A 14,835-nucleotide genomic window follows, 5' to 3' on the forward strand; every position below is an offset into this window, starting at 1 on the left:
AACCCTAAAAAAGAGATGTGGTGGAGAAAGCTTTAGATTAGGAGTCAAAGGACCTGAGTTCAAATTCCAGCTCTTCCATTTATTATCTGGGTAACCTTGGTTAAGCTCTCTAGGCCTCAAGATTCCTTATATGTAAAATGTGGGGGTTTGATTGCATGATTTCTGAGGGCCCTTCTAGATGTAGACCTGTGATCTTTACTAGACTGCAAATGTTAATACTGTAGTTTCAAAAAGTACATTGGTTGATTCTTTGGTAAACATTATGGTAAACTTGGAAGTTTTGGGACTATCTCTAATCTTTTGGAGTTGATGTCAGGGAAAAACACTCATGCCTTTTATGCCTATTTCAAAGATAGATTACTACTGAATGGACTATAGGTCTCTAAGCTTGGTAATGCTCATGAATTTCAAATCAAGCAACAGAAATGGCAGATTTTCTCCTAGTGTGTTTTTCCTCCTAGTGTTGGTAAGGGAAAAGAGGGCTTCATTTCCCTTGTTAGTAATTACTTTTTAATGTGTTTTGAAGCCCAGCGGTGAATTAGATGTTTCAGCTCATGTACAGCCAGATTCTGATTCTACCCACAGTGGGACTTGTAAGCCTTTTTCAAAACACTGGCTCACTTAGAAACTACGTTTGCATTTTGTCACCAACCATGTTCTGATCATGTTTTGGAACCCCATTCAAAGTCTTCTGGGGATGCTTGGGCACATCCACATTTGACTAGCAAACTTGTTAATAGGAGGTCTTCGTAAAGGAAGCATGAACATTGACCATTTTCTAACATGTTTCTAGCCAGACTGGTTTAGTTACCCAGTGTGATTCAGATTTTCAAACTATTTTTTACCATAAATCTCATTGTTTGTGGAAATAAGAAATGTATATGCAATGTGTGTGCAACTAGAGATATATGCTTAAAAAAACAGATTGTAAGGGTTTAGCATCTATGACTCAATTTAGTTTCCTGGAGAAACTTAACATTTAGGTCCAGATCAATGAGAATAATGAATCCAGTGAACTGCTGCTATTATTCTAATTTGCAGTGCATATTTTCATTGGGCTGGAATAAATTATCATATTTTACATAAATATGACTTGGAATAGTACAAATTGCAAGCAGCTTAGTGGTACAGTGATAGGGTCCTAGGGCTGGAGTCAGGAAGACTTTAATTCAAATGTGGCTTTGGACACTCACTAGCTATGTGATTACAAGGTTGTGAGGATCAAATGAGATCATATTTGTAGATCACTTAGCACAGTGTGTAGAACATAGTAGACACTTAATAAATGCCTGTCCTCATCCTTCTCATTTTCCCTCCTGCCTTCTACTTCATGGAATTAATTATTTGAACTAATCAGGACTGATACATAGTAAACTTAAATTTTAAAATAGTTTTATTATCTTTTATTATAATTCATCAGTGAGCAGTAACAGTTTAAAAAGCATAGCTAAGTTGCTCTTTTAATTGAAATTCAGGAAAATATTTGTGAACTTTAAGCACTATTTTCTAGTGTAGTATCAGTGACCTAAGCTGCATGAATTTTTTTTCATTGTTGTTGTTTAATTAGGAAAGAGAGCTTTGGAATTTTAAACAATGATGCTTCCTTTTTTCTGAGACTCAGTTTCTCCATCTTGTCCCAGGTTGGAAGTACAACAGCTACTGTGACTGGCCCCTTTCTCTAAGGTGCTCACCATATTGGTGCCAGACTTAGTGGACATCCAGTAGCTTAGCCCACTGTAACTCTGAACTCCTAAGCTTAAGCAGTCTAGTAACTTCAGCCTCCCCACTGGGAAGGGATCATAGGCTGTTGGCCACCATGCCCAGCCCTGTAAGGAAGCTTGACTTTTTTTTTTTCTGTTTTCAGATTCTCAATTTACATGCAAATATTTTTGTAAAGAAAACCTTTATCTGAGTTACTCAAAGCACTCTGTGGCACTAAAGCTTTGTAATCCTAGTTAAGGTAAATAAATATTTATAGGTGGGCAAACTGAGGCCCAGAGAGTCTAAAAGTACTTGCAGAAAGCATTAGATAGCAAACTCAGCAGGGGAGGAAGAATTAAAACTTAGACTTCCTAACTTGCAGTCCAATGTTTTGTCCAGTCTGAATACATTTCACCACTTTTGTTCTTTCCTGTCCTATGCCAGGATTGTTTTAGGAGCTTCCCAGAAATAACAAGCCATATGTGGGTGTTTTATCTCCAGAATGATTCACCAGAAAGAGGCCACGTATTTAACCAAAGCAGAGTAAAAATGAGAATGACTCTTGTCTGGCTAACTCCAATAAATGATGGACAGTAGAGTGCGTCCTTTTAAAAGGCCACTTTGCTTTTGGTCTTATATATCTCTCTGTACTCAGAATAGTTGGGTATTAAAGTTGTTGGTTTTCCCTTTCTCATTCCCCAAAATAGAACAAATGTTGTGGCTTGTGCTTAGACCCCAAGTAGCAAGAAGCAGGCTTTCCAGTCTGGAAAACATTGTGAGACAAGGTTTTCCATTTGACACCATGAATTAGATGTCAATATCCGTAGTTTTTCAGGAAGGAGTATTTTTTTAAACTTTCCCATCAGAACCCAGAGTACCTTAAGCAGTTGACAGTGCTAATTCAAAATAGTTGGTACCCTCAGAATCTTCCCCTGCATCCTTCAGTTTCTCCCCAAAGGCTTCTTTTCTGGTATGTGACAGATCTCTAAAAGTTTCTCTTTAGAATAAAATTGGAGTGTATGAAAAGAAAGAAATGGAGGGAGGGGGAAATTAAGCTAGCAGGAAGGATTAAGAAAGGAATGATTTGGAATAGGAGTTGAAAGTTTGAGGGAAATTGACTTTTAAAATCTGTCCTGTTATTTGGATCCTTTAAAGAATTACTACCTTGAACTCTCTGCCTTAAACACAGACAGGCATACAAATCATCAGCACAACACAGACTTTTTAAGCAGGTAGCTGCATGTTTTAGAATTTCTCCTGGGAAAGAGGTATCTGATGAAAGATTGGGAAGAAACACAGAAGACTATGAAGTTGCCTATACTTTTCAGCAGCCAGTGTATCCCAGCCAAGAGAGGGTTCTAGGATGTTGGAAAAGACAAAGATAAATTGTATCTGAACAGAAGCAGGATTGGCAGTGGCAAAAGGTAGGGTGAGGGCAGTATCTTATGAGACTAGTTACAGGCTTTGGTTTGAGTTCAGTCCGAATTGACAGTGGCTGAGTTTTACTTCCATTTTATTGCCAATCTGTGGCCCATTTCCATCTGTTAATGGGTAAGTACCTCAGTCAGCACCAGTAGCCTTAACTTAAAGACCTGGATAGCCAAGTCCAAAGTCTTCTTTTTGTGTTAAGAAGTCAAGATTAGGGTTCAATGTTGAGGAGACAGTATTGTGGGGAGATCTGGTTGCTGCTGTCTGTGCTATTTCTGTTGTGTGAATAAATAAAGGATTTCAGATTCCAGGACTGTTGCACTGACTTTCAGTCAGGCACCAAATTAATTTATAGTACTTTACTGTCTCTAGACCACACTTCATGCTTAACAGTTACATCATTAGTTCTCTTAACTACTGCACATTCTTCATTTTAAGCCCTTAAGGTAAGTTTTTCAGTATGAGACAAAAGGAGAAAACTACCAAGGGGTCTGGTTATATGTATGAACAAGGGAAAAGGAAAAATGATCAGAGTTGGTGAACTCAGTGAAAAAAATTTTCATATAACTATTTTGCTATGGTTATTTTCCTATTTTAGTTATTCCTTTCATATAGTATGGAAAGGCAAAATCTGTCCCGCCTCAATCCAGAAGCTACAAATAAGCATAAGGAAAAACTCTTTGATGGTGGCACCTAAGTCATATTCAGGTACAAAAAGGAAAGGAGTAATTTGGAATGGGAGTTCCAAGTGTAAAATTTTGATCAGAAGCTAATTTTCTTCATGTCTCTGACCTAAAATGTGGTGCTTTGGGAAGAGCAGTAGGATATGGATAACTTGGTTTATGGAGTAAGTCAAAAAGCTGTCAACTATTAGGCTAATATGTTCATGTCCTCACCTCTGTTCATAATAGGTAGATGTAACTCATCTTTATGCCCTGTGTCCCATATGAATGGGGACTTTAAAAATTCAGGATCCCTGTTACCAACATCTAGTCTTAATTTTCCAACAGCTCTGATATGTTCATGTACAAACTGTGTACACACCAACTACACATGCGAAACGGATGGGGTCTGCATGGTTTCCATTTCCAACATGGATGGAATGGAGCACCATTCTCGAACCTGTATCCCCCAGGCTGAGCTGGTCCCCGTAGGAAAGCCTTTCTACTGCCTTAGTTCAGATCATGTTCGAAACACACACTGCTGCCACACTGACTTCTGTAACAAGATTGACCTGAGGGTGCCCAGTGGTGAGTGAATATTATTGTAGAACCATTGATTGTTGTATCTTTGGGAGATGGGGGTGGCTGTATATATAATTTTGTCTGTTACCATCTACTGCAACTCCTTTGATAGGTGAGGTGAACCCTTTGTCATTTCAGTGTCCCCCAGGATTATGGGGGAAGGAATCTCAATATTTGAGGATTAAGGATTTGGTGAGGAGAGCATCAAACCTTGAATGTAATATCAATAGAAGCAGGGCTTAGTGAGCAGTCACTGCCACCCAGAAGAAAAAGGAGTGCAATGGAACAACAAGAATCTGGTGAAAAGTCAACCAAGATCAAGCTAGGGATGGGAATAGGCTAGAGGCAGCAGAGGTATTCAGTTGTAGGGAACTAACTCTTGTTGAAAATAGAAGTAAAATGAGGGGCAGCTAGGTGGCACAGTGGATAGAGCACCAGCCCCGAAGTCAGGAGGACCTGAGTTCAAATGTGACCTCAGACCAAATACTTGACACTCAGTAGCTGTGTGACCCTGGGCAAGTCACTTAACCTCAATAGCCTAAAAGAGAGAGAGAGAGAGACAGAGAAATAATATAGAAATAAAATGAAGAGAGATGGAATATGGGGGTGGGCAACATAAACAGGTATGAAACAGAAGTATCAAGAGAGAGGGACAATATCTCCCCATTCTCTGGAATTTTAAACTTTTTGGCACAAAGGGCAAAGACTTTTGGAAGCCCCCTTTATTGGAGGTGTCATTAGAAGAAATCTCTAACAATAGTTAGGCAGGGAAAAGGAGAAATAGAGACTAGTATGAGAGGAAAATGTTAACATTTGGAAATTATTTGGCAGAAAGGAGTTGGTACCCCCACATACTGTGGACTATGAAGAAAGATGCAGATTTACCATGTTAATTGGTCCACCCCCAACTTTAGTCAGAAGCCGTGGTCAGTGTACAAGAATTATTTGTTGAGGAGCTGGCTTAACAGGGACTGAAAGGAGAAGCCAGCGGAGGTGGTGGCAAAGTGGGAAGGAGATTGTGTCTCTTTTGAGGATGTTTTATGGAAACCTCATCTCACTACTTTCCTTTATTTTACTGTTTTTTTTATTCCACCTGTTGAATCTCTCAGGTCACCTGAAGGACACCCCTTCCATGTGGGGTCCTGTGGAGCTGGTCGCTGTCATTGCTGGCCCAGTGTTCCTCCTGTTTCTCATCATTATTGTCGTCGTCTTTGTTATTCACCATCATCAACGGGTTTATCACAACCGCCAGCGGCTGGACATGGAAGATCCCTCTTGTGAAATGTGTCTGTCCAAAGACAAGACGCTTCAGGATCTTGTCTACGATCTGTCTACTTCAGGGTCTGGCTCAGGTACAGAGTTCTCCAGGGCATTGTGTCTGTGGTTAGCCTGCATTGTTGTCTCCCAGTAGGGTAGTGTGTAGATGGGGTAGGCTGATCATCCTGTGTTTGCTTCTACCAGGACTGTGAGTCACTTGGTGTTTTTATAATTCCCCTTCCTCTGGAGCCCCATGTGTAATAAGGTAAGGTAGCAGGGTCACATCATTTTTTTTATTTCTTAAGATCCCCCAAATTAAATATAAACGACTCTTCATCCTGAAAATGCTATCACTTCTAGCATTTAGCATTTGTGTAGCTATTAACATTCTGCTGGTTCTGCCTGAGTGATGATTGCAAAAAGTTAGTTGGTAGAACACTGTTCAGCAGACTTTTTGAGCATGTGCAAAATTCCCATAAGGTGGTAGTAGCTAATCATTGATCTTGCAGTGTCTACAAGGTGAATTTAAGGGCACTGAGTGTTGAAGCTTAGAGTTGGTCTTTGGTGAATTATTTACTTGTACCAGTTGCCCTAGGATTTTGTGACAGGGGTTTGAAACAGGCCACCTGCTCCATATCCTGAATGACCTGCCATTTACTTGACTGAAGCTTGCTTCATCAAAGGAATCAAGCAAGAATTTGAACCCCAGCATTAAATCTTAGGATGAAGTTATTAAAACTCTTCAGACTTTAGGGATCCACATGATCGATATGATCAGCTAAATTGTTGGGCCTGGACAGAACTACAGGGAGCCTAAGGATCTTGACAATAGTGTAATCTTCCATTGTTGGAAAAAAATGTCCTTAAAAAGCATTGTTGTCACTGCATATAAGAACTAGCATGGGCCTTAGAGATCACCTAGCCTGACCTCCTCATTTTGTAGGCAAGGAACCTGAAGGAGTGACTTGCCCAAGATCAGTGAGATTTGAGTTTAAGTCTTCTAATTCTAAATCCAGTGAAGATAGATGACTTCTTTGTGACAAGTTGGTTTTTTTTTTCCTTTCGAAGTAAATTTTAATATCTTATCCCATCAGTAGAGCGGTTGGCATTGGAGGGAAAATAATACTCAGGCAGGACAAAACTTTTCCCCCAAAAGTGGGAGATATTTTTAGGTATAGCAGAGCACTCTAAAGTGTCTCACCTTTATATTTTTAGAATGTGAGAAAGCAAGAGAAAATATATGGCTTGGTCTTTGGAGAAGTGTCCTCTGATCCATTTTTATGTGCCCCACACCACTGCCCTCTAGTGGAGGAGGAAAGCTGCCAATGGATGTCTCTGAGTGTTTTTGTCCTTCAAGCTTCTTAGCTCTCTCTTCACTCCTCTTTAGAGACCTGATTATCTCATGCTCTAGTTCTTCCATCAGGATGCATGGAGCAGAAATGAGTGGGTGGACTGGGAGATAACTGGTTGCATCAGCTGATAAATGTGCAGTGTTAAATGCAAATCTTTTGACTCATATATATATATATATATATATATATATATATATATATACACACACACACACTAGACTGGTTACATTCAAGTCTCACTTTTCCTAGGAACAGAAAAGGGAAGAGGCATGGATAGTACAAAACAATGGACATTTATATTCTTTTCCCATTCTTCTCTTCAGTTCCAATCTCCTCAGCTCAGTGTTACAGTAGTTAGCTTGGAGTTTAGCTGGAAATTTGTGAAGAGACTTTAGATTATCATAAGTGATTTTTGAGAACTGAGTGTGCTATATGCCTTTTCACATGTGGCACTAAGGTAGACACTTTTTATAAAGTGAAATAATGGGCTGGCTTCTGGAAGCCTACACTTTAGTGTCACCTTCTATTCTTTGGTCCACAGGGTTACCACTCTTTGTCCAGCGCACAGTGGCTCGTACAATTGTCCTACAAGAAATCATAGGCAAGGGCCGATTTGGGGAAGTGTGGCGTGGCCGGTGGCGGGGTGGAGATGTGGCTGTGAAAATTTTCTCCTCCCGGGAAGAACGGTCTTGGTTTCGAGAAGCAGAAATATACCAGACTGTCATGTTGCGTCATGAAAATATTCTTGGATTTATTGCCGCTGACAACAAAGGTAAAGGACTGGGTTTGGTGTAGGGTGGAGTAGGAATGATGCTTCTTTCTACAACATTGCTAGATGAAAGGGGCACTGAAAAAAGTGCGTGCTTAACACAGCTTAAGTTTGTAGTTTTTTGCTTTGTTCAGGAAGGCAAAAGTCTGATCAAGTAGTTAAGACTTATTAATCCCAGATGGAATAAGATAACCCCAAATGGCAGTTGAACATTTGGATGATCTAGAGCAGAGGTGTCAAACATGCCCAACCAGATTAAAATGTAATTGGAAAGTATTAACAAAATTAATGGAAATGCAGTACAATATAGATAATGTTAATATATGGTTTTCTAAGTCAATATTTGGACCAAGGGATCCTTATATGAAGCTTACATACAATGGTCCTGGTTTCTATTTGAGTTTGACACCACTGATCTAGAGTAATTAGCTCTATATATTTTTTCTAGAGGGGCAGGGAAAAGAGAAAACCAATCCTGGAAACTGCCTAGTTGCCTGTTGTCATGGAAATGTGTTCAGCCTACATTGTAGAAGTGATCTGTTCCTGGCTCTTAGGTATTTCTCAAACACAAGGCAAGTCACTTGAACTTTTTATGCCTCTGTAAAGGCATACCCAAAAGCAAAAGTATGCCTTTTTGTAAAGTGGGAACCTGTTACTGTTTTTCTCGGCCATAGAGAACTTCTGAGGTAACTTTAGGAGTTAGTATTTGAAGTCTTTGGAAGATGCTAAATGTTTCTTGTCTTCTAAAACAACAGCAGGCAACTGTATTCCTTACACTGCTATGGAGGTTAATAACACCTTTAGCTACCGCAAGGAGGAAGAGTCTTTGATTCCCAGACAAGTAAGGAAATGAGAAAGAACTACTTTATTTGAGTATGTGTTCTTTAAAATAAAAAATCACATCACCACCCATTGTTACAAATTTTAGATCTTTAAACAGAAAGGCAGAAGGATTTTCCTTTGAACATAGTAAAAAGATACCCAGATTTTAACTGTGGACAACAGTTATTTGTGTAAAGAAGTGAGAGCTGGTATTGAGTGAGCCCTCTGTTGCCAGTGAGAAACCAAGAGTTGGGATTTTTTGGAAGCTACTCCCTTTGTTGAAACTGCTGACTATGAACAAGGATTTAGCTGTTGAGAGCTATATTAGATCTGAGGAAGAGAAAATCTCATCCCTTTATTTAGTCTTTATCACTTTCCTAAAAATCCTGGAATTTGGGAGACCTGGGTCTGGTCCACAGCTCTTTCATTGATAGTGGATTATTTATCCTTTGTTGTTCTTGGTTTGCTCGTGTGTGCATGCGTGTGTGTGTGTGTGTGTGTGTATTTCTCAATTTCCCGTTAAAATATTATAGTAATTTTGTTTCCTCCTCACAAATATCCTCGATTGATTTTTGCCTTCCCTTTCCCCACTAAAGCAGGCAAACCATGAGTGCTTGTAAAATGGATTGAAGCCGTGAATCTTTTTATTATGTGAGGGTACAAATTATTAACGAAACAAGAAACAGATCCTACTAGTTGTAGGCAAGTGCTTCATACTGCTTTTAGTCAGTGATGTCCTTAGCTCCAAATTATAAAACAAAATATTGCCAACAATTGTAGTGCAGTCATTAAAAAAGAAACAGAACCAACCTTTGATTCCTGTGTTTATATTAAATGAAATAAGAGATGAAATTGAGCAGCTACTAAAATTTGAAAGGGGAAATGAAGATCTTGCCGTCATTGAAAATTATCATTTTATGCAAAATCGAGACATTATGCTTTATAACAAAACAGGACAAAAACAGCACTGCTCCCTCAAATAATTTTGAAAAAGGGCTGGACATACACTAGAATTCCAAAAAGCTCTTTTTTAGTTTGACAACATGGATATTATTAGCAAGCCAATTATTAAAAAAAGACAACTCAGTAACTTTTAAAAGTTGGTATCTACTATAATCATCACAAACAAATCCATTCTTCACAGTGTTTGACAGAAAGTATAAAAACATTTCAGGACCTATGCACAGCAATTGATGTGACAGTCATTGCCATAGTAAGATCAGTAGGAGGAAACAGAGCAGTCCTAAGGACAGACATCAGACACCAGTGGCAGAAGTGACTTGAGAGAGCTATTGAAGAGCTGCAGAAAGACATTGGAAGATCACGTTAATGCTTGGCTGGTGCACTTAGTAGGAAATTTGAATACCACATTGCCCAGTTAAAAGCAATAAAAATGAGATATGGAAAGAAATCAGACAAAAGAATATAAAAATTCTAGGTTTCTGCAATCAGCTAGTAAAAGTCCGAAGGGTAAGGCAATAAAAAGGACTCAGAATAGTGCAAAGAACAAAAGCAAGCAATGTCATATTAACCAAAAACACAATTAAAGAAGCTTGAGAAGTAAAACAGTCAGAGGTGAAGCAGCTTCTGAAGAAAGATGGCAGGAAAAATGACCCTCATTTCTGATCACAAGAAGGTCCAACCCAACAAAAACTCAAGTTGAACCAAACAAGGAAAACTTGTTCACTGTTAATACAGTGAAAACCAGAGCAGTTATTTTAAGGGAGGTGAATAAAACTCCAGCTTTTCTGCAAAACCTGAAATTGCTGGGGCCAGCGAAGACCCATAAATCTTGGCATAGATGCCTCACATTGGCACATGAAGTACTACCCTAGCATTTTGCCAACTTACTCTCAGACACAAGTCTGATCCTTGTGCCTGAGCCCTTCTAGGTAGAAGGTAATACATATCTTATTACCAAAAGGTGAGAACATCAGTGATCCCTACAAGTATAGGCCACACTCCTCCTATAAACAGCGCCTTTACCTCATGGAATCTTTCTCCAATGACATGAAGATGTCATTTGGACTTCAGCATAAAATTTTTAAAGTATGCCAAGAAAAATAGAGACCGAATGCTTTGAGCTTGATCCAAGTGTTGCATTGTATAAGTAGAAGTCGCTACTTAATGAATACTTTGATCTTCTCTGGGGAAGACACATGGAATATGGACCATGGCTGTGTATGTTAAGATCTTTACTTGCATTCTTAATGGAAGCTGAATGGGAAGAACGTTTTTAAAGCAGTTAGCATCTATCCAATACTAGCTTTAATGTACAACTTTGGAACTGTAAAATGAACTGTGACAAATTTTAGAGTATTCATCACAAAAACAGCCTTTATACAATATTAGTAAAAGGGTCCATCAGCCTAAGGTAAAAGAATAACAATATTGTTAAACATTCTTAGAGTACATGATAAGCAATACTTTTGGAACAAGCAAACATTGCTTGATTGAGCAGCGTAGTAAAGGCTGATAACAGGTGCATACTACTGGATTTGTCTAATATAACTGAAAGTGGTTTGCTGCTGCATGCAGCCTATGAAACAGCTAAGATCCAAGAGTGGAATCAAAAAAACTTTCAATGGTCCTTTTGTATGAACTCAAGTCAAGAATATGTTAATAAAGAAGTATTGGAGAAAGACCTGAGTCATGCATATTTGTTTATGGAAATAGCAGGATTTATGATGATAATTCAGGACCAAGTTATTGCCACTAGAAATTATAGAAAGGTTTTATCCTTCAGGTGCCAGAGTTTGTGATCAAGGTAGATAATGCAAGGAACTGGTAGAAGTTGTGCATTACTGTAGGCTATAAGAATTTAGTTCCTAGAAAGACAGAATCTGGTGTCTAGAATTATTCAGTAGAAGCTAGTTGTTTTTAATGGACTGACAGATGACAAATTCCCATGCTACAAATATTATATTAATCAAATATTTGGTAAGTAACTGTTATGTGCCATGCACTGTTTTAGGTACCAGGGATACATGTACAGAAAATAAAATAGTTCCTACTTGCAACAAGCTTACATTCTGAGAGAAACAAGTACACATAAAAATTTATACAGCAGTCCTGATGGATTCACAGATTTCCATTAATGTGATGGAATCTTACTGTGCTATAAGATGGAGGTATCAAACATGTGGCCGATGCCGCATCAACACTTCCCAGTGTAGTCCGAACCAGATTAAAATGTAATTGAGAACTGTTTAACAAAATAAAAAAAAATACAAAGAGCCTATATAACATAACATTTTAAAGTTAAGTCAATATTAGGCCTGCAGGAATCCTTCTGTACCAATTAGTGAGCCCCATTTCTGTTTGAGTTTAATGCGCTTGCTGTAAGAAATTATAAATATGATGAATGCAGAGAAGCATGGAAAGATCTATATGAACTGATACAGAATGAAGTAAGCAACACTAAGAAAATAATATATGCAATGACTACTATAATAGAGAAAAACAGCTCCCTCCCCAAATGAGAAATGAATGTTGCAAAATTATGGCTGAAAAGAATTACCTTCCAAACTACTCTAGGTTATATTGGGAGGACAAGAAAAGACCATCCAGAAAATGGTCTGTGAGCTGTGTCTTTCCCAGAAAGAGAGGAACTGCATGAGGTGGTAGTAAGAAGAGAGTGCATTTCCAGGAATGGGGAATGGCCAGTGAAAAAGCATAGGGGTGGGAGATGGAGTGTTGTGAGGGAAGAACAGAGAGAAGCCAGATTGCCAAGATTATGTACTATGGGAGGGGGAATAATGTTCAGTGAGTCTAGAAAGCTAGTTTGGGGCCAGGTTGTGTAGGGCTTTCAAAGATGAACAGAGGAGTTTATGTTTTAATCCTAAAGGCAGCTGAAGTTGATTGACTTGGGGAGTCATGTGGTCAGTTCTGTGCTTAAGGAAAATTGTTTTGGCAGATGTGTAAAGGATGGGCCGGAGTGGGGAGAGACTTGAGACAAGGTGACCACTTGAAGTAGCCTAAGTGAGAAGGGATGAGGCCCTGAACTGAGATGGTAGTGCTGTCTTGGAGACGGGGAGAGAGGAGGGGTTAGTTGTGAGAAGTATTGTGAAGGGAGAAGTTGTAAGGTTTGGCAGCTGACTGTGTGTGGGGCGAGGAAGAGTGAAGAATCCAGAATAATGCCACAGTTTTCAATTTGAGACACTATAAAGATGGTGACATCTTCAACATAAATAGACAGTTTGTAAGAGTGGAGAACTTTGGAGGAAAAATGAGTTCAGCTTTGTACATGTTGAATTTAAGATTCCCCCGGGACATTATTCTGGGCTGGGCCTCAATCATCGGTAGTTTAGATTTAATATCTGAACAAAATTAGACACTCAAAGGTCATTTAATAGTTAACAGAAAGATATTTATTTAGCAGGAGAAAGATATTCAACAAGGCTAGGTAGGCATTGATGATACTTTGACAAAGGTACTTTGGACATAGGTCTAAACATGCAGATTTTTTTATGATAGAAATTCAAGTTATTTCATCCTTGCCCTCAGAAATTGTAGAAAGCTCATTGTTTAGGAGCCAGGACATGATAATCAATGCAGATCTTGTAGTGAAGTGGTGGAAACCGCATTATATCACTGCAAGTTGCAAAAATTTAGCATCCACTGTATACCTAGGAGGAAAAAATGATCAGGTGTCTAAGATTATGTACCAGAAGCTCACTATCTTTTATAAATAAAAAAGATGGGGGGGGGGCCAGAGCCAAGATGGCAGAGTAAAAGCAGGGACTTACTTGAGCTCTCCCCAAAACCCCTCCAAATACTTGTAAAAAATGATTCTAAACAAATTCTAGAGCAATAGAACCCACAAAAAGATAGAATGAAACAAATTTCCAGCCAAAGACAACCTGGATGGTTAATGGATAAGGTCTGTTGCGCCAGGCTGGAAGAGGAACACAGTTCAGCGTAGGCCATGCTGGCAAAGACTGGAACCCAGCAAACCTGGAGCAGGCCTCAGGGGACTGAATCACTGCTGGCTGTGGCAGCTTCCAGACTTCTCAACCCACAAACACCAAAGACAACTTAGAAGGTCAGTGGGAAAGATCTGTCAGACCCGCGTGAGAAAGGAGTACAATCCAGCCCTGGCTCTAGCACAGTCCCAGGGTGGTGCCACAGTAGCAGCAGCAGCTGCTTCTGGAGCTTTCAGCTCACAGAAGGTGAGGGGATCGAGCGGCTGATCAGACAGGAATTGCAGAGATCTCTTTGCTGGTGCTGAGGCAGGATGGCTTTGCCTGTACCTGGATCTGGATCCCAGTCCTGGGGCAAGGAGGAGCAGTGGCATAGCAGAACTTGTGGCAGCCGTGAAGAGGAAACCCTCTTCTCATTTCCAGGGCAGAAAAGAGTGCTTGTGATCATTCACAGACCAGAGCACAAGCCAGGAGAGAGTAAACGCCTCTGCTTAGATCATACCACTTCGGAAGAACTGAAAACTTACTAGTCCCTAGAAATATCTCTGAAAACAGCTGTACAAAACCCCTGAAGCTTGGGACAGTACATTCTCCACACTGGAAGCAGAGCCCTACTTTAATAAAAAGTTTGAAAGTCAAGTAATAGGCTGGGAAAATGAGTGGAACAGTGGAAGAAACTCAGACCATAGAGTCTTACTTTGGTGACAAGGAAGATCAAGACATACAATCAGAAGAAGACAACAAAGTCAAATCTACTACCATCCAAAGCCTCCAAGAAAAATATGAATTGGTCACAGGCTGTGGAAGAGCTCAAAAAGGATTTTGAAAATCAAGTAAGAGAAATAGAGGAAACATTGGGAAGAGAAATGAGAGTGATGCAAGAAAATCATGAAAAACGAGTCAACAGCTTACTAAAGGAGACCCAAAATAATGCTCTAGAAAATAATGCCTTAAAAAATAGACTAGACCAAATGGCAAAAGAGGTCCAAAAAGCCAGTGAGGAGAATAATGCCTTAAAAAGCAGCATTGGCCAAGTGGAAAAGGAGGTCCAAAAGCTCACTGAGGAAAATAATTCCTTAAAAATAAATTTAAAAGATGACAAATACCAACCTCTCAAGTATCTGCAAATTTAGCAAGTAAATTATACTAGAACTAGAACATCATGACAGACCGAACTGTTGCCCACAACTGCATGGACATAAAATTAATCTATAAAAGTTTAAAAGCAGTGTTTTAGTAGGTGTTGACCAATCAAATATTCATAACTTCCAAACTACATGGAATAAAAAGTGTTTAAAATATAGAGACTTACCAGAAAAAAATAAAATCATGTGGGAACA

General features: G+C 39.3%; 1 protein-coding gene across 2 annotated transcripts in view; it reads left to right on the plus strand.

The window, feature by feature from the left end:
• The window catches only part of ACVR1B (activin A receptor type 1B), a 44,322-nt gene that overhangs the window by 16,241 nt on the left and 13,246 nt on the right, over positions 1-14,835 (plus strand). Inside the window, exons 2-4 of one of the 2 annotated variants that reach the window (XM_020966199.2) lie at positions 4,140-4,379; positions 5,483-5,725; positions 7,524-7,754. In XM_020966199.2, the coding sequence (XP_020821858.1) occupies positions 4,140-4,379; positions 5,483-5,725; positions 7,524-7,754 (714 nt within the window). The remainder of the gene's footprint in view (positions 1-4,139; positions 4,380-5,482; positions 5,726-7,523; positions 7,755-14,835) is intronic. The other variant, XM_020966200.2, reaches the window with a different exon arrangement.

Source organism: Phascolarctos cinereus, unplaced genomic scaffold (assembly GCF_003287225.1).
Source record: "Phascolarctos cinereus isolate Bilbo 61053 unplaced genomic scaffold, phaCin_HiC Scaffold_1;HRSCAF=81, whole genome shotgun sequence".
In the NCBI taxonomy this organism is placed as follows: Eukaryota; Metazoa; Chordata; class Mammalia; order Diprotodontia; family Phascolarctidae; genus Phascolarctos; species Phascolarctos cinereus.